The sequence below is a fragment of the Oncorhynchus tshawytscha genome, linkage group LG32, assembly GCF_018296145.1.
Source record: "Oncorhynchus tshawytscha isolate Ot180627B linkage group LG32, Otsh_v2.0, whole genome shotgun sequence".
NCBI classification, from domain to species: domain Eukaryota; kingdom Metazoa; phylum Chordata; class Actinopteri; order Salmoniformes; family Salmonidae; genus Oncorhynchus; species Oncorhynchus tshawytscha.
Genome location: NC_056460.1, coordinates 8,140,229 through 8,156,702, shown reverse-complemented (window position 1 = coordinate 8,156,702; position 16,474 = coordinate 8,140,229). Strand labels below are relative to the sequence as shown.

Genomic DNA, 16,474 nt, shown 5'->3' with positions numbered 1-16,474 from the left:
AGTCTTCTTATGTATATGTGTATGTCTCAGGATCAGTCAAATCGTTGTGTATTATGTCAGTTTCAATAGATGAAAATGATTGATTATTTCACATTTATTTTACAAATCTAAGAAATATAAAAATGGTTTACCAAGTTACCAATTACTTCACACTGGAAGAAGTTCAGCTAGAGTAAAGCTACACCGAGTATACAAATATACACTGAGTATACAAATATACACTGAGTACACAAAACATTAGGAACACCATCCTAATATTGAGTTCTTTTTTTTTCTTTTTTTTTTAGCTATATATTTTTTTAATGTAGGAAATGTAGTGGGCAGTTGGCTTGTTCCACGAAATGAGTACATTTTGATAGTTTAAGTAAAAATTGTGCACCAATATTACATTCTAAAACCCCTTTATTTTCAATGAAGTGCCCTTTAATATAAACCACATGGAGAATTCAATCAATCAGATTTTTTTGTTATTTGAATAAAGATTTTCTCAAGTGCCAAAATCCAGCATTTTCAAATTTCCCTCCACACATCCTCTGTAACTTCCAGGAAGTTTGTAACCCACTTAACCCCAAAATATATCCAAGTATACACCATCATTGTAAAGCCTTAGTCATTTTGTTGCTTTGACAGTCATTTCTGAAGATTATTATTTATTTCATGTGATTAGTGATTCGTTTTAAGGAATCTGTGCCTCATTTTAAGGTCAACCCTGTTACATGAACTGAACTCTTGTTTTAATATGGTAAAACTATTCCTGTTTAAATATTTTTTGACAAAAAGAAACATTGAACATCTAATAGTTAAATAATAGTGTTAATGCATGGCTGGGTAGTAACATGTAATCTGAACACAAAAAAAATAACTGTAATCGGTTAGCTGCCAGCAAAAATATTTTTAATCAGATAACAGATACTTTTGAAAGACTAGAATGATCATTTTTGTTGATTACTTTTAAATTCAGAAAGGGCGTTTGCAGGGGGAAAAAATACGTTATGACACCTTTCTGTTTTCTCAATGACATTCAATTCAGCATTGAAAAAAGTTGCAAGTGAATTGCTGCTTTGTAACCAAGTGGGAGGTAGGAATTTACCAGTTGTGAAGTCGTAAATACCAGTTGGAGGCATCCATGTACTTTGAACACTGATTGGCTAATGGCCATCAAGCTGTGTAAACTAATACACTAAAAGTACAGCTATCATGCTTGTCAACAAATTATAGTGTTCAAAACCATATGAATAGATTGCTTTTTATAAATATTGTTTTGTTGCATTTAATTAACTGCAGAAAATGCTGATATCAAGGTAATTTCTAGTCGGTGACGTCAGAAGTCAGCATGTGGGAGCTCAGGATGATAGACGAGTTTCCCACTAGTAATGACCAGTTGGAGGGTCATTAAAGTGGGTTTTCCCAGTCGTATGTGGTAAATCCGCACTTCTCACTTGGTTACAAACGCAGCATAACTTTGTTCCACCTGAGCGAGTGATGACACACAAAATACATTTGATGGATCCATTATTGTCGTCTTCTTCTGATGCCTCTTAAGGGGAAAGTAATTCAGAAGTAACTGAAAGTAACCAAATGATGTTACTGAGCTAAGGTAATCCATAAATTACTTTACTGATAAGTATTTTGGACAAGTAACTAGTAACTGACGGATTACATTTAGAATGTGACCGATTCAATCCTCTGGAAAAGCAGGTGGGCTGGTTCCTCTCTTTTTGGCTATTTTCTGGTGTTTTGTTATGGATAATTGAGTGGGTCAAGCATAACGCGTCAACCCTGTAACTCATAGATAGGCTAGAAATATTTTGACACTTACATTTTTTGGGGTGACGCTTGCGTTCAATTGCCCCTACCTGTTGTACACAACAAGCTTCCATTCCACTTGTCACAAGGGGATTCATGGCTAATTTAAGGTGAAATCGTTAACCCTGTTACAGTCAAGCCTGTTACTTTATTTGGCACTTAATAGGCCCTTACTATAATCGTTTTTTATTTATTTAACCTTTTTGAGATAAGAAAACTTGTTTTTTATTAAGTTGAACACGTGCTCATTATGACAGAATGTTCAAATAAGTTGAAATCAAACTGTTTTTTTTCACCAAATTAAAGAATCTCAAAAAGGCACCGAATTGGTGGAACTACCCAGTTGCAGTAAAAGCTACATCACTACATGGCAAACAAGTAATTGACCACTGAAAACACTACAAATATTTGAATTTAGTTAAACGACCACCAAGCTACTGCAACATGTAGTTAAATTACTAGTTGAATTACATGTGCTGGAACTAATCCCCAAAACTGTGCACATGATATTGTACATGAAAATATCTATGACATTTGTTTTTCATTTTCAAGCCTCCAATCAATATACAATTGACATCAACAGAACATAATATTTCATGGACTTTGGCAATGTGTCCCCTTCTCCTATAATACCCTATGACTAAGTTAATATCCATAATGTACATGTTATGTGTTCTGGAGGTCAACTATCCAGGTGTGACTTCTTCAGGCGTGACTCCTATCCCGCAGCAGTTTGATAGAGAAGGCCAGGTCCACTGTGTAAGCTAGCAGAGTAATGCTGGTCATCACCGCTTCCATGACAACAAGGGTGGGCCCAGTTTTCCTGTCTGTGAACTCTTGGCCGGGGTTTTGTTGCTCCAGGACTCTGGTAAAACACAGTATGGTGGCGACCACATAGAGAAGCACCCCTGTCAGACTGAAGCTTGCTAGCAGGCGGTCAAAGGGCAGAGGGCATCGCCCAGCACAGTCCCCTAGAACCACCATCACTGTACCCAGGGACATTAGGAGACAGAGGGCATACACCACCCCAGACACCCATAGCTGCCAACCCACAGCTGCCAACCCTACCCCGGCTCCTTTTACCAAAGCTCCACGGACCTGCTCCACCACCAGGACGATCATCTCACATCCTCCCCAGAGCTGGAGCACCTTGAGCAGACCGGGTACGCTGGCCATGTAGCCCTTCTGGTCCTGGGTCTGGGTGCGGATGAGGTAGGCCTCGGTTGCATAGGCCAAGAAGGTGAGACACGATGCCAAAGAGGCGGCGATCGGACGGAGATAGACACCTTCATGACACATGACCGCCCAAGGAAAGGTGACCGAGGCGCTGAAGGTCATGAGGGCGGCGAGAGCCGCCACGGTCACGGTCAGGTTCTTCCAGGAGATGGGGACCAGGCTGTGGAACTGGATGATGTTGACCACGTGGATTAGGAAGGTGAGGATGAAGAAGAGGCACCAGGTGAGCATGCAGAGGATCCTGAAGGAGGGCTGGTGGGTGTCAGAGGTCAGCTCTGGGGAAACCAGGGAGGCTACCAGGCTGAAGGTGAGGCAACCGGACAGGAGAGCCCACATACGCACCAGCGACAGAGGGCTGGTCAAATCACTGGCCTCCAGTACAATTACAGGCATGGTGTTGGTTCCCAAACAAAGTCCAAAACGAGAAAGTCCAAAAGGCTGTAGACAGAGATTTAGAATGTTGTAACAGGCTTTGCTGTAGAGCAGCAAAGAGGTGTCTTGCTTCCTATATTACTTCTTTAAACCTCAGTTTGGACAAGCTCAATTTCAAGTTGTAACGTCTATTACAGTTAAAACAGAAATTTGCTTCCACCTTCCGAAAGGATGTCAACAACCTTAACCAGGAGAATGTACTGCACCAGTATAGATTCAACTCACAAAAACATTTCCCACCAACTGAGAAAAAGAACGCCGTCTTGTTGAGCTCTTTCAGTCAGATGACAAACCCCCTTGTACATTTCTCATTTCTGCTAACTCCAAATCCTGGAAAGAACCCTCCGGAAATAGAATATGGTAGGCCCAAAATGAAAGGCCCCAAAAATCACTTAAACCAACAGTTCAGCGCATGAGCCAACGGTCATCTCCACTCTGTCCTGTACCACCAATACCATTCACAATGCAAACACAGTGCAAACCCGATTAAAACTACCACTCTTCAATCTTGTGCTTCTTATACACCAGCCTGGTCTCATAGACTAGACGTATCATAGTAAACATAAAGCCGGGACACTCAAATGAGTATGATATATTACGTTTAGTATGGTTACATGAGGCAAAAAACTAAAGTAGGGTGGTTGGTCGAGGAGGATGGGTGGGCATATAACACGAATGTATAGCAACCCAAAGGTTGTGAGTTCAAATTTCATCATGGACAATTTTAGCATTTTAGCTAATTAGCAACCTTTCAAATACTTATTACTTTTTAGCTACTTTGTAACTACTTATCGTGTTAGCTAACCCTTCCCCTAAGCCTAACCCTAAATTGAACCCTTTTAGCTAAACCCTTTCTCTAACCCTAACGCTAACCCTTTAACCTAACTCCTATACTTAACCCTAATCCCTAACCCTAACCACTAGCCGAGCAACTAGCCACATAGCTAGAATTCGTAACATATAATACGTTTTGCAAATGTGTAACTTATAATACGAATTGTAATTCGTAACATATCATATGAAATGGGTGAAGGACACCCACACATTTATACATACCATACGAAACGTAACATATCATACAAAATCCTGGACTTCCTGACGGCCACACCCAGGTGGTAAGGGTAGGTAACAACACATCCTCCACGCTGATCCTCAACACGGGGGCTCCTCAAGGGTGCGTGCTCAGTCCCCTCCTGTACTCCCTGTTCACTCATGACTGCATGGCCAGGCACGACTCCAACACCATCATTAAGTTTGCCGATGACACAACAGCCTGATCACCGACAACGATGAGACAGCCTATGTGGAGGAGGTCAGAGACCTGGCCGTGTGGTGCCAGGACAACAAATTCTCCCTCAACATGATCAAGACAAAGAAGATGATTGTGGACTACAGGAAAAGGAGGACCAACCATGACCCCATTCTCATCGACAGGGCTGTAGTGGAGCAGGTTGAAGTTCAAGTTCCTTGGTGTCCACATCACCAACAAACTATCATGGTCCAAGCACACCAAGACAGTCGTGAAGAGGGCATGACAAAACCTGTTCCCCCTCAGGAGACTCAGATGGGGTCCTCAGATCCTCAAAAGGTTCTACAGCTGCACCATCGAGAGCATCCTGACTGGTTGCATCACCGCCTGGTATGGCAATTGCTCGGCCTCCAACCGCAAGGCACTACAGAGGGTAGTGCGTACAACCCAGTAGATCGCAGGGGTCAAGCTTCCTGCCATCCATGACAGGCAGGGTCAGAGGAAGGTCCTACAATTTGTCAGATTCCAGCCACCCTAGTCATGGACTGTTCTGTCTGCTACCACACGGCACGCAGTACCGGAGCGCCAAATCTAGGTCCAAAAGGCTTCGTAACAGCTTCTACAGCATAAGACTCCTGAGCAGCTAATCAAATGGCTACCCAGACTATTTGCGTTACCCACTCTCCTTTTACACTGCTGCTACTCTCTGTTTATTTTCTATGCATATTCCCTTTAACTCTATCTACATGTACATATTACCTCAATTACCCCCGACTAACAGGTGCCCTGCACATTGACTTACCGGTGCCCCTTGTATATAGCCTCGCTATTGTTATTTTTCTGCTGCTCTTTAATGATTTGTTACTCTTATTTTTTACTTAACACTTATTTTTCTTAAAACCACAGTGTTGGTTAGGCTTGTATTTCACTGTAAGGTCCAAACCTGTTGATTTTGGTGCATGTGACAAATACAATTGAATTTTAAATGGAGGTACTTGGATTCACATAGAGAATAATACGAAATACTCTGAGACCAGGTTGTATACCCCCACCCCTCTCCTCCACCCACCTCTTCACTTCACTGGCTTCACTTCCTGTTATGGTTGCAGCACTCTCAGTCTCATAGTGTAGGTAGCTGCAGGTGACCGCAATAATGCTGTTGCAAAACATCACTATCTTTCTCCCTGACACAGTTCGCATGACATGTTGTTCCCTTTTCTAGAATTATGGCAAGCAATTCATTTCTGGTTAGTGTAAATAATGTGGTACACACATATGCAGGCATGCACGCAAACACGCACAATCCCTTTGCCCCCCCGTTTATGGAGGCATAAATATGGTCAGTTTGAACTGAATGTTGTTTAATTCTATTTATTACATATCAGGTCTGGATTTACAGCTGGGTACTCCTAAAGCAAGCCAAGGCCCATTGACAGACCCATTGACAATTGGAGGGTGTCGTAGATCATTTGACTGAAGTGCTTTTCAGAGGAGCTATATGTGGAACATTTGATTCTACACAGTCCTCGGGGGAGTGATACCGGAGGTGGAGAAGAATATCTCAGTTGCTCTTTCATTTGACAACACTAGTATGTGTGCTTGAGGTGTGCAGATACATGAGTGTTTGTGTGTGTGTGTGTGTGTGTGTGTCTGTGTGTGTGTGTGTGTCTGTGTGTGTGTGTGTCTGTGTGTGTGTGTGTGTGTGTGTACAAACCGTATATCGTCTGTTTTTCTGCATATGCATGTGTTTATTTGGGTGTTCGTGAGTAAGTTGGTCTGAGTGTGTTTCTAAGTTTATGTGTATGTGTTTGTTAGTGTGTGTGTACATTTGTTTATTTGTCTGTGTGTGCGTATGCATCCGTGAATTCTGTTCATGACGTATGCGTGCGTGTTAGACATGTTCCGTTTTTAAGAAGACTAGCTATTTGACGACATAAATGATAGAATAACACCATTTTACCAACAGAGAGTCAGAACACATCATCAAATACATTAAGAAATGTAGTAGGATCATCAGACAAACTCCAGTCATCACTGAACAAATTTTCTTTTGCTTGGGTGCAATTATTGCTGTCTAAACTAGCCTAAACCATACTTAGAGGGTGATGGCACAGACATGTGTTCTGATTGGGCCATCTCTAATTGTTCAGGCTTGTGATTGGACTGCAGATAGAACCTTATAGTGCCAAGTTCAAATGGCTTAATGCAGATCTTTCTAGTTTTGCATTTTTAAAATGTACTTTCTGAACAATCGAACTTCACAGACATAAGAAGAACCATCTAAAGATCTATGAAATGTGACTAACTCATTTTTGACAAAAATGTCAGACGGAACCTTATAGTCCCAAGCTTTCGATTTGTAGTTGATCAATTCATTGTATGTATAGATTTTTTTTACTTGACTTGAGACTTGACTTGAAATGTGTGACTCGACTCGACTTGCTCTTAGAATGCACGACTTGGACTGAAGTCGAGTCTCGCCCCGTTCTACTTGGGATTCGACTCAAGACTCGAACCTTTGTGACTTGAGACTTGCTTGTGACTGGAATAATAGTGAATTGGTCCCACCTCTGGTGTACTCTGTGTATGATGTGTGTGTGTGCATGTGTGTGTGTCCGTTTGTTTATGCGTGTGTGTGTGTGTGTGTCTTTGTACACAAACACAAAGAGTCTTGTCACGATCCGACACAGTCACTTCAGTTGTTGAACCTGCTTTCTGTGTTATATATAGACACGGGATACATCAATTCCCATGTGTTCACACTGCTCAAGTTCAAAAACGGCCTTCTGACAAGAGAAGACACACGCCACAAAGACACAATAGCAGATAAACAACAGAAACACATGCAAGGTAGCTCGCTGTTTGGAAGTAATGTATGAGGCTTTAGCGCTTCAAGGTTGGGGATGAATTAATACAATTATAATTAGTTACATTGGAATTTAATTTCAAAGTGGAAATTGCCCATTGATTTCAATGAGTTTTATTTCGAATTGACATGTTAATTCATTTCTTGAACTGACTGTCTGGTGATGGAGCTTCTCTCATTCTATGTAGGATGGAGTAGCATATCTCAGGATGAATCGTTATCAGTTTTGGTTTGAAGAAACTTTGTCGAAAAAGGTGCGTCTGTTGGATGACTGATCTTCAATGTCTAACATGCTGAAAGTGGTCCATCTTACCTGTATAAGGAGGTCATTTGGGTAACAGTGCCACAATGTGGTAGATATATGAATTACACGGGCTCTCTAAAACAGCCAGACCTCATACTAATTCAGGCTTGGAGGGGACCCCCAATGTATCACTATGAGGTGAACTCTCCTACTGCTTCTACAAATGTACTCATTACAGACAACCATAGTTTCTGTGTACAACTTGATATTGACATTCAGTCTATTTGAATCAATATTTCATACACATCATTAATAACAATCACGTAAATGTTTTAAAATTCAGATCAATGTAACCAATGAATACAGACAATGACTATAGGCATTAGACAACAGTGAAGAAACTGGGTTTACAAAGTGTAAAGGTGAACTGTGTCCTTCTGCAAACTGAATGTAAGACACAACCAGAGGACAGAGAGTCGATCGTATCCTTTCTGCGGCTTTCACATAAGTCATGTAGAATTGTTTCTCACTGCAGTTTTCAATGCTATGGATCCTTTACCGCTATGCATGATAAGGAGTCATAGACACTGACGGATCTATATCATTAGCTGTCTGCTATTGCCAGGACCATGTGATCTGACCAGGAAAAACTCAGGGCCCTAATTATTGAGTATGTATATCTACGGCCGTAGATGGTGTAACACAGCAACGAACAAGGGCCCCACTGACTACCCACAAGGACACAGCCACCTCACGGAAAGAGGAGGAATTGTCCCCACACACAAAAAAAGAGACGAGCAACTATTTCATTTTGGAGAGAGAGAGAGGGGGAAAGAGAGAAGAAGGGAGGAAAGAAGGGAGGGTGGGGGAAAGAGAGAAGAAGGGAGGAAAGAAGGGAGGGTGGGGGAAGAGAGAATAAGGGAAGAAAGAAGGGAGGGAGAGGGGAAAGAAAGGGAATGAAAAGCAGAGGAGAGTGAATAATTGATGTGGCCCCGGTCCCGGTGCTGGTTCCAGCGCCTCCCTCTATCGCACAAAGACATTTAGCAATGATTCAGATCAAAGAGCCACAGACTCCCGCTGCTAAGCTGAAAGGCGAAGCCCGCCGATTGCCTTCTCCCCAGCACTAATAATATCGTCTTTATGCAGTTAATAAACTGCACACTTCAGTCAAACTATATCATTACGGCCGACTTAGGAACTAATCATTTAAAAGCAGAGAATCGCCTCTGTTCTCCGCTTTAAACCAAACAACATTGTACTGCATGCTGGGGCTGGGAGTAGGCATGTGTGTGTGTGTGTGTGTGTGTGTGTGTTTTTGGAAGGGGACATTAAAGCTTTGTCACAGTGTATAGTGAGCGCGTGAGCAGGCTTGTAAACACACTGTCTACTTCGGTCGATACGGACATGAAGAACACTATTGAAGTTGCCGGGCCTTATAAGGCCACAGGGCAGCATCAGGTTTGGTCAGAACCTCCCACACACACACACACACACACACACACACACACACTTGCACGCAAGCACACACGACATGCACACACACGTAAATGCACACACACACAAACGTGTACACACACAGATGCGCACGTACACACACACGCATGCACATACGGCACACACACGCATTACACACACACACACACGTGAACCCAAACACGCGCGAACATGCACACGTGCACACACGAATGCAGGCACGCACACATACACACACACACCATAGGAGGTTGGTGGCACCTTAAATGGGGAGGACAGGCTCGTGGCAACAGCTGGAGTGGAATAAGTGGAATGGTATCAAATACATCAAACACAAGGTTTGATGCTATTCCATATACTCTGTTCCGGCCATTATCATGAGCAAGTCCTCCCCTCAGCAGCCTCCTGTGACACACACACACACAAACATGCCGCCCCTTTAGTTTTGTTAGGAACCTATCACTTCATCAAATGTGTGTTTGTTGTGTGTGAATGTATGTGTGTGTTTGTTGTGTGTGAATGTATGTGTGTGTTTGTTGTGTGTGAATGTATGTGTGTGTTTGCATGTGTTCACGGTAGCAGTAAAGTCAGTAAAGTCCTCGTTCTATGTCATTGTAACGGAACATTCATGTGGTGCTCATCCCAAAACAACCACTAGCTTCTATCCCTTACCCCTACTCTCATGCACTTGTGCAGACCTGAGAGGACTGGATAAGGAATGTGGTAAATGCTTCGTCATGACCTACAAAACGCTGAGGGGTAGGGGAGGGGTTGATATGGGATTGGGCATTCTTCCGCATACAGTCCTCCAGTCTATAGAGGGCGCCCTCTAACTGAAGACGTTGTCTTTTTAATCCGAACATTGTTCATTGAATCAAGGAATTCAGCTCTTATCTGCTGGTACTATGTAATGATTCCAATGATACATACAACTATTTTCTCTCCCATGAGATATAATATGTTTAGCCAGTTGGACTACAACAATAGTTATATTCACACAGTAGCACAATGAAACACAATCACCACAAACAATACTAGGTGTGCTTCATGTAACCACCTCAGGGTGATATAATGACAGTTGATCTGCTTGAGACGTTACATAAATACTCTTAAAATAACCCTTTATGACTTTAAAGGGGACATCCCCTTCTTCGCTTTAGATCGAAAAGGGAATGTTTGAGCAATCGTCAGTTAGGGCGCAGGCTCCTATGGCCGTGTCGCGGGAATACTGTTTCTATGTAAGTCTCTGGTTCCATATCAGTGATGTGGCGTCATGTTGTGGTTACGGAAATGGTTGAAGGACACTGTTCTCAGGAAAGCCCAAGTTGAAAAACAGGTAGAGCCAAAAAAGTATGCTTACAGGATTGACTGACACCAGAACAGATCTTTGACTCCCCTGCATTGGAAAACAGGATGGATCAACTCTACAGAACAACTGGACTGAGATCAGTATACAAAAAATTACAAGGTTAGTGAAGGTGGATGGTGAAGTTCCGCCGTAGAGTTCAGTTACAGTGATCAGATGACACACCAGATCAGCACCTTGCTCTGGGATGGGGCTAGTTCGCGCACACACACACACGCACGCACGCACACACACACACACACACACACACACACACACACACACACACACACACACACACACACACACACACACACACACACACACACACACACACAGGTAGGGGTCAGCAGCTGTTAGGTTGTCTGTCCAGATGGAAGGAGCTCCAGGGGTCAACACACACAGGACACTGCAGCTGTATCAGACGGCCCAAACATCACTAGAGTTACCCACTCAATCCTGGGCTATGTGGCTTTCGCTCACCTCACTTCTGGTCAGGTGCCTTATAAGAAACCAGACTACCTGGGTTGAGATATTCAATTCATTTGACATGGTATTGGTAATCCCTGTATATAGCTTCATTCTTGTGTGTTTTATTTGTCTTGTATTTTACCTTCTTGTTTAACTCTGCATCATTGTGAAAGAGCGTGTACGTTTCGCTCCAAGGTTGCATCCGGGCGCATGTGACAAATACAATTTGATTTGATTTTAATTCAATTCGGCACCACACAGTATCAACGTTCATAAAGGAATGGTACTGGCACAAGCTGACACCGTTGATTATTCAGCGATAGCTGACGCTGACCGCATTGACATCAGAGGAGTAATAGACAGACAAACATAATTTGAGAGAATCAAAAATATAGTCCAGAAGAAGATAGGAAGCTGTGGATCCGTTGAGAAAGTTTGTCAACCACAACTAGGAAGAAGGTGTCCTTCGATGACCTGATTTCTCGCGACGATACCTAGACGATAGTGATCAAATGCCGCCTACACTGGGCGAAATGTGACAAGACCAAAATGAGAGAAAGGTGACGATAACCTATTTTAAAAACCCCACAAACTGTCCTGTCGATGGCAATAGGCATAGTTCTGCTGTCCAGTGGGTTTGAAGCTTGTCTGTTATCTCACCACTATAAAGAAATCGTGCTTATCACGTAAGAACCTCAAAGAGAAAGGTTCAAATGCTGTTCTGCTTTATTTATTTCACTTTTAACTAACATTTTTTCTTCATTGTGCCAGAGATTTGCCTTAATTTTGCTGCCTAGCTATACAGTATGTAAAGTTCAAAAAACACACTACACATAGAAGTCCTTAGACGTGCAGGGAGGTGTCGAGAGGGACTGGTGGAACACACAGCAGTGCCAAGCTGAGAGCCACAAGTCTGTAGAGCCTTCTACCTTTAGGACCTGAGGAACAACACACACATTACTCTGCTGGCGCACTATTCCCAACGGCTCTGGTCAAAAGTAGTGCAGTACAAGGCCTCCGGGGTGGCGCAGTGGTCTAAGGCACTACATCGCAGTGCTAGCTGTGCCACCAGAGACTCTGTGTTCGAGCCCAGGCTCTGTTGCAGCCGGCCGCGACCGGGAGGTCCATGGGGGGACGCACAATTGGCCTAGCATCGTCTGGGTTAGGGAGGGTTTGGCCGGTAGGGATATCCTTGTCTCATCGTGAACTAGCGACTCCTGTGGTGGGCTGGGTGCAGTGCGTGCTGACCAGGTCGCTAGGTGTACAGCGTTTCCTCCAACACATTGGTGCGGCTGGCTTTCGGGTTGCTTGTGTTAAGAAGCAGTTGTGGTTGTGTTGCGCTTCGGAGGACGCATGACTCTCAACCTTTGTCTCCCCTGAGTCCGAACGGGAGTTGTGGTGACAAGACAGTAACTACTAACAAATGGGGAGTAGTGCAGTACATAGGGAATAGTGTGCCATTTTGAGGCACCACTGAACATGGTTGGACTGCAGTTACTGACTTCAAAAACGGTGTGGTTCCCTGGAGTCCTTCACTAAAAACAACACCAGTATTTCAACTTAACATACAGAACTGTTTATAGTACAATCTTCTCTCTTACCAGATGTTTGGGCCACATGTAGGTTTTTTATCATGTTGGACATCGCATCGACATACGTTGCCGAATCCTCAGAAAGGTTTGCTTCAATCTGATGGATTTCAGAACGACTTAAGCACTGACAAACACTGCTCTGTTATCTTGGTTGCGTGAACGTGTTACGGTGTTTCTCTCCTCTGATGTACAGCTCTGTGTGTGCTTTTTAACCCATCCAAAGACAGGAAACTGTCATATGAGACAGGAGAAGAAGTAAGGGGACGTGAGTGACTGTCGCGCAAGCTAGATATTTAATCACTATGGGCAAACTAGGGTCCACGGGGCACTGGTCAAAACTATGTAGGGATCAGGATGCCACTTGGGACTGACACATTGACTAGTGAAGTCAACTCCAGTGATGTATTGAGCACCACGTGGACGAGGTGATGGAGAACGTGTGCTTCATTCTATAGCTAGAGGACCCCTGGTATAATGTTGTCTTTATCTGTTGTCTAGTACTGCCATCTACTTTAAGTGCTGCCTGTCTTCCCAGTAGCCTACTTGGTGTGTGAACTGCTGACTGCTCATCATTTGCAGATGATTGTTGACACATCAACCAGGATTCAGGGGCAGGGCAACTTGTAACTTGTTTTGATAATCAGTGGCTGTATTGGAGGGGGAGTGGTTTCTCCTCTCCTACGCAATCAGCAATTAGTAGAATGTGGCGTGCTCTTCACCTCTGCTAGGCAATTAGTGTTAGTACTTCAGTCTCCCCTGGTTTCTCAGAAGCAGCTCTAGGTGGAGGTCGTGTCGGTCTCGTCGGCAAAACGAATGCAAGACCGTCGCCGAAACAAAGCTCCAAACCACTCTTTCACGGGAGCATCTAACTTAGTTATTTTCTGATGATATCATTTACTCTTTTGTAGCTTTGGCAACTCTGTGTTGATTCTCCAGTAGGCATTACAGACTTGGCTGCAACCCTTCTAATTTAGTGAACCCTGCACGGACGACCCGTGTGGAATTCCGGGTCTCAGGCTGATCGCAGATCGCCAATGTTGCCCTTCAGTCCCTGGACTTTTTGGTCCTGAAGGAAACATGGACCACTACAGAGAACACTGATATTCCAGCTGCTCTCTTCGTCGGATGTCTTTTTCTCTCCTAGTCCAAGAGCATCTGGTCATTGTGGCGGTGGCACAGGGCCGCTCATTTCTTGTAACTGGAGATTTTTTTCCCTTCTCTTTTTTTCTCCCTCTCTCACCTGTCCATTTCCTCATTTGAATTCCATGCTGTCACTGTCACTTGTCCACTCAAGCTCAACATTGTTGTCATCTATCACCCACCAGGCGCCCTCGGAGAGCTCATTTCCTGATGGCTCTTCGTACTTGGCGACTTCCTGACGTCTGCCTTCGATTCATTTATTTCCAACAGTCCGTGCCTCTTTTGACCTCCCACTCTCCCGATCCCCTACAACTCACAAGGCAGGCAATACGCTTGACCTAATCTTTACTAGAAGCTGCTCGCCTATTAATCTCACTGCAACCCCCCCCCCTCCAGGTCTCTGATCAATACTTTGTTTCCTTTTCTCTCCCTTTCCTCCAACCCTAGCCACAGCCCCTACCCAGATGGTCATTGGCCGTCGCACGCTTTGTTCTCTCTCTCCCACTACTTTCTCCTCTTCTACCCTATCATCTTTCCCTTCTGCTAAATCCATCTTCCTTCCTGATTCTTCCTCCCTGGTTCCACTCACACAGAACTACCCTAAGCCTTCTCCCCTCTCTCCAGATGAAAATCCTGTGACTAGTGAGGTCTGGCCACTCGCACTTGACTCATCTGATGTCAAACTATAGACCTGTATCCCTTTCTTTTCTTTCCAAAACACTTGAGTGTGCTGTCTCTGATCAACTCAGTCGTTATCCCACTCAGAACGATCATCGTGACCGGTCAGGCTTCTAGACGGGTCACTCAACCCGAGACTGCTCTTCTCTGTGTCACGAAGGCTCTCCACTTTGCCAAAGCTGACTCTCTCTCCTCTGTTCTCATCCTCCTAGATCTATCCGCTGCCTACGACACTGAGAAACATCAGATCCTCCTCCTCCAGCCTTTCAGGGCTGGGTGTCTCAGACTCTGCACACTCTTGGATTGCACCTTGCACACTTCGCTCCTACCAGGTGACGTGGAGAGGCTCTGTCTACACCACATGTGACTCGCTCCTGCAGATTCACGCTCTACAACATCCGTAGAGTACGACCCTACCTCGCACAGGAAGCAGCGCAGGTCCTAATCCAGACACTTGTCATTTCCCGTCTGGACTACAGCAACTCGCTGTTGGCTGGGCTCCCTCTTTGTGCAATCAAACCCCAGCAACGTACGCAGAACGCTGCAGCCTGCCTGGTTTTAAACCTTCATGGCACCCTGCTTCTCTGCACACTCCACTGGCTTCCAGTTGAAGCTCACATCCACTACAAGACCATGGTGCTTGCCTACGGAGCAGCAAGAGGAACTATCCTCTCCCTCCCTTCAAGCTATGCTCAAACCCTACAGCCCAACCTAAGCACTCTGTTCTGCCCCCCCCCCCTGTGATATGCGGTTGTCCCACCTACCTATCATAAGAGGAATGCACTGTAAGTTGCTCTGGATAAGAGCGTCTGCTAAATGACTAAAATGTCAAATGAGAAGAAGAGGATAAGAAGCAATGGCTCTTTAGTTTATGAGGAGTGTTACACCATCGGAGAGGGAGGAACACAGTAGTGCGCAGTCTTCGCACAGACTACTAGCGTACAGTGAGGCGCTTACAGTCACATTATGGTAGGGACATATTTCTGGCCTGGGTACCAGCCTGCTTGAGCTAACATTCCACTCATTGCAATGCCAAACTTAGCATACATGTTTGGCATATGACACAGAGTAGGACTGAAATGTTAGCACATAACAGGTCTGGATTTCAGGCAAGTTAGCTACAGGGTCTTAATTTGACCTGTATTGTCCCAGCAAAATAATCCTGCAGAAACAGGCTTTGCACTTTGAGTCCATAATGATGGTTGGGCTTATTAACTGGCCAAAAGTAGTCGACATGAAAAGGGCAGCACTGTCAACATCACTGTGTTAGTGTGTGTTCAGTGAATTCATGTCCATCACAAAGCTCATTGGCATTTCCTGCGGTGCAGGAAAATCCTCAGCGACAACAGGGTGATCAAATGAAGATACATATGTACACTGTGTTCTCTGAATTGTGATAGACATTATTCAAATTCTGAGTTGGGTCTAGCTACACATAGTGTATTCAAGAATATATTCTAATTCTACTGTAACTACAGCACAGCAATAACAACAATATAGCCTATTGTAGCTTGCCGAGACTGTCATATTTCTGTGGCCATAGAATGTACTGGTCGACTGTAACAAGACAAACAGCACAGTTACAGAGCTGACCCAAGATCCGCTTCGAAGGTAAACATCACCCTTAAGCATTACCGCCAGGCCAGGGAAGGTCCCATGGCATCCGTATCCACGTTGGCAGCACTATAAAGTCCAATAGGATCTCTCTCCAACACCCTCTCTCTTGTTTGACCAGCAGCCAGACCGCTCTGCCAAGCTAGCATCTATTATCCAGTCTGGGCCAACAAAAAAGGCAAGCTAGTTTTTCAGTTTGACAATCCCACGCTGCCTCGGCTTATCCACACCCCATTCCTTTCTCGTTCCCCCTCTTCTCCTGAAAGAAAGACACAGAGATGGGGGGGGGGGGTTTGCCTCATGATAGGTTGCTGTTTTATATGAAATG

General features: G+C 44.2%; 1 protein-coding gene across 1 annotated transcript; it reads right to left on the bottom strand.

Annotated features, from left to right (window-relative positions):
* Positions 1 to 79: 79 nt before the first annotated feature.
* On the bottom strand, positions 80 to 3,965 carry LOC112230344 (myeloid-associated differentiation marker). The gene is made up of 2 exons (XM_024396596.2): positions 3,700 to 3,965; positions 80 to 3,480 (listed from the first exon to the last, which is right to left on the bottom strand). The coding sequence occupies exon 2, from the start codon at positions 3,433 to 3,435 to the stop codon at positions 2,512 to 2,514; it is 924 nt and encodes a 307-aa protein (XP_024252364.1). The 5' UTR covers positions 3,436 to 3,480; positions 3,700 to 3,965; the 3' UTR covers positions 80 to 2,511.
* Positions 3,966 to 16,474: the final 12,509 nt, after the last annotated feature.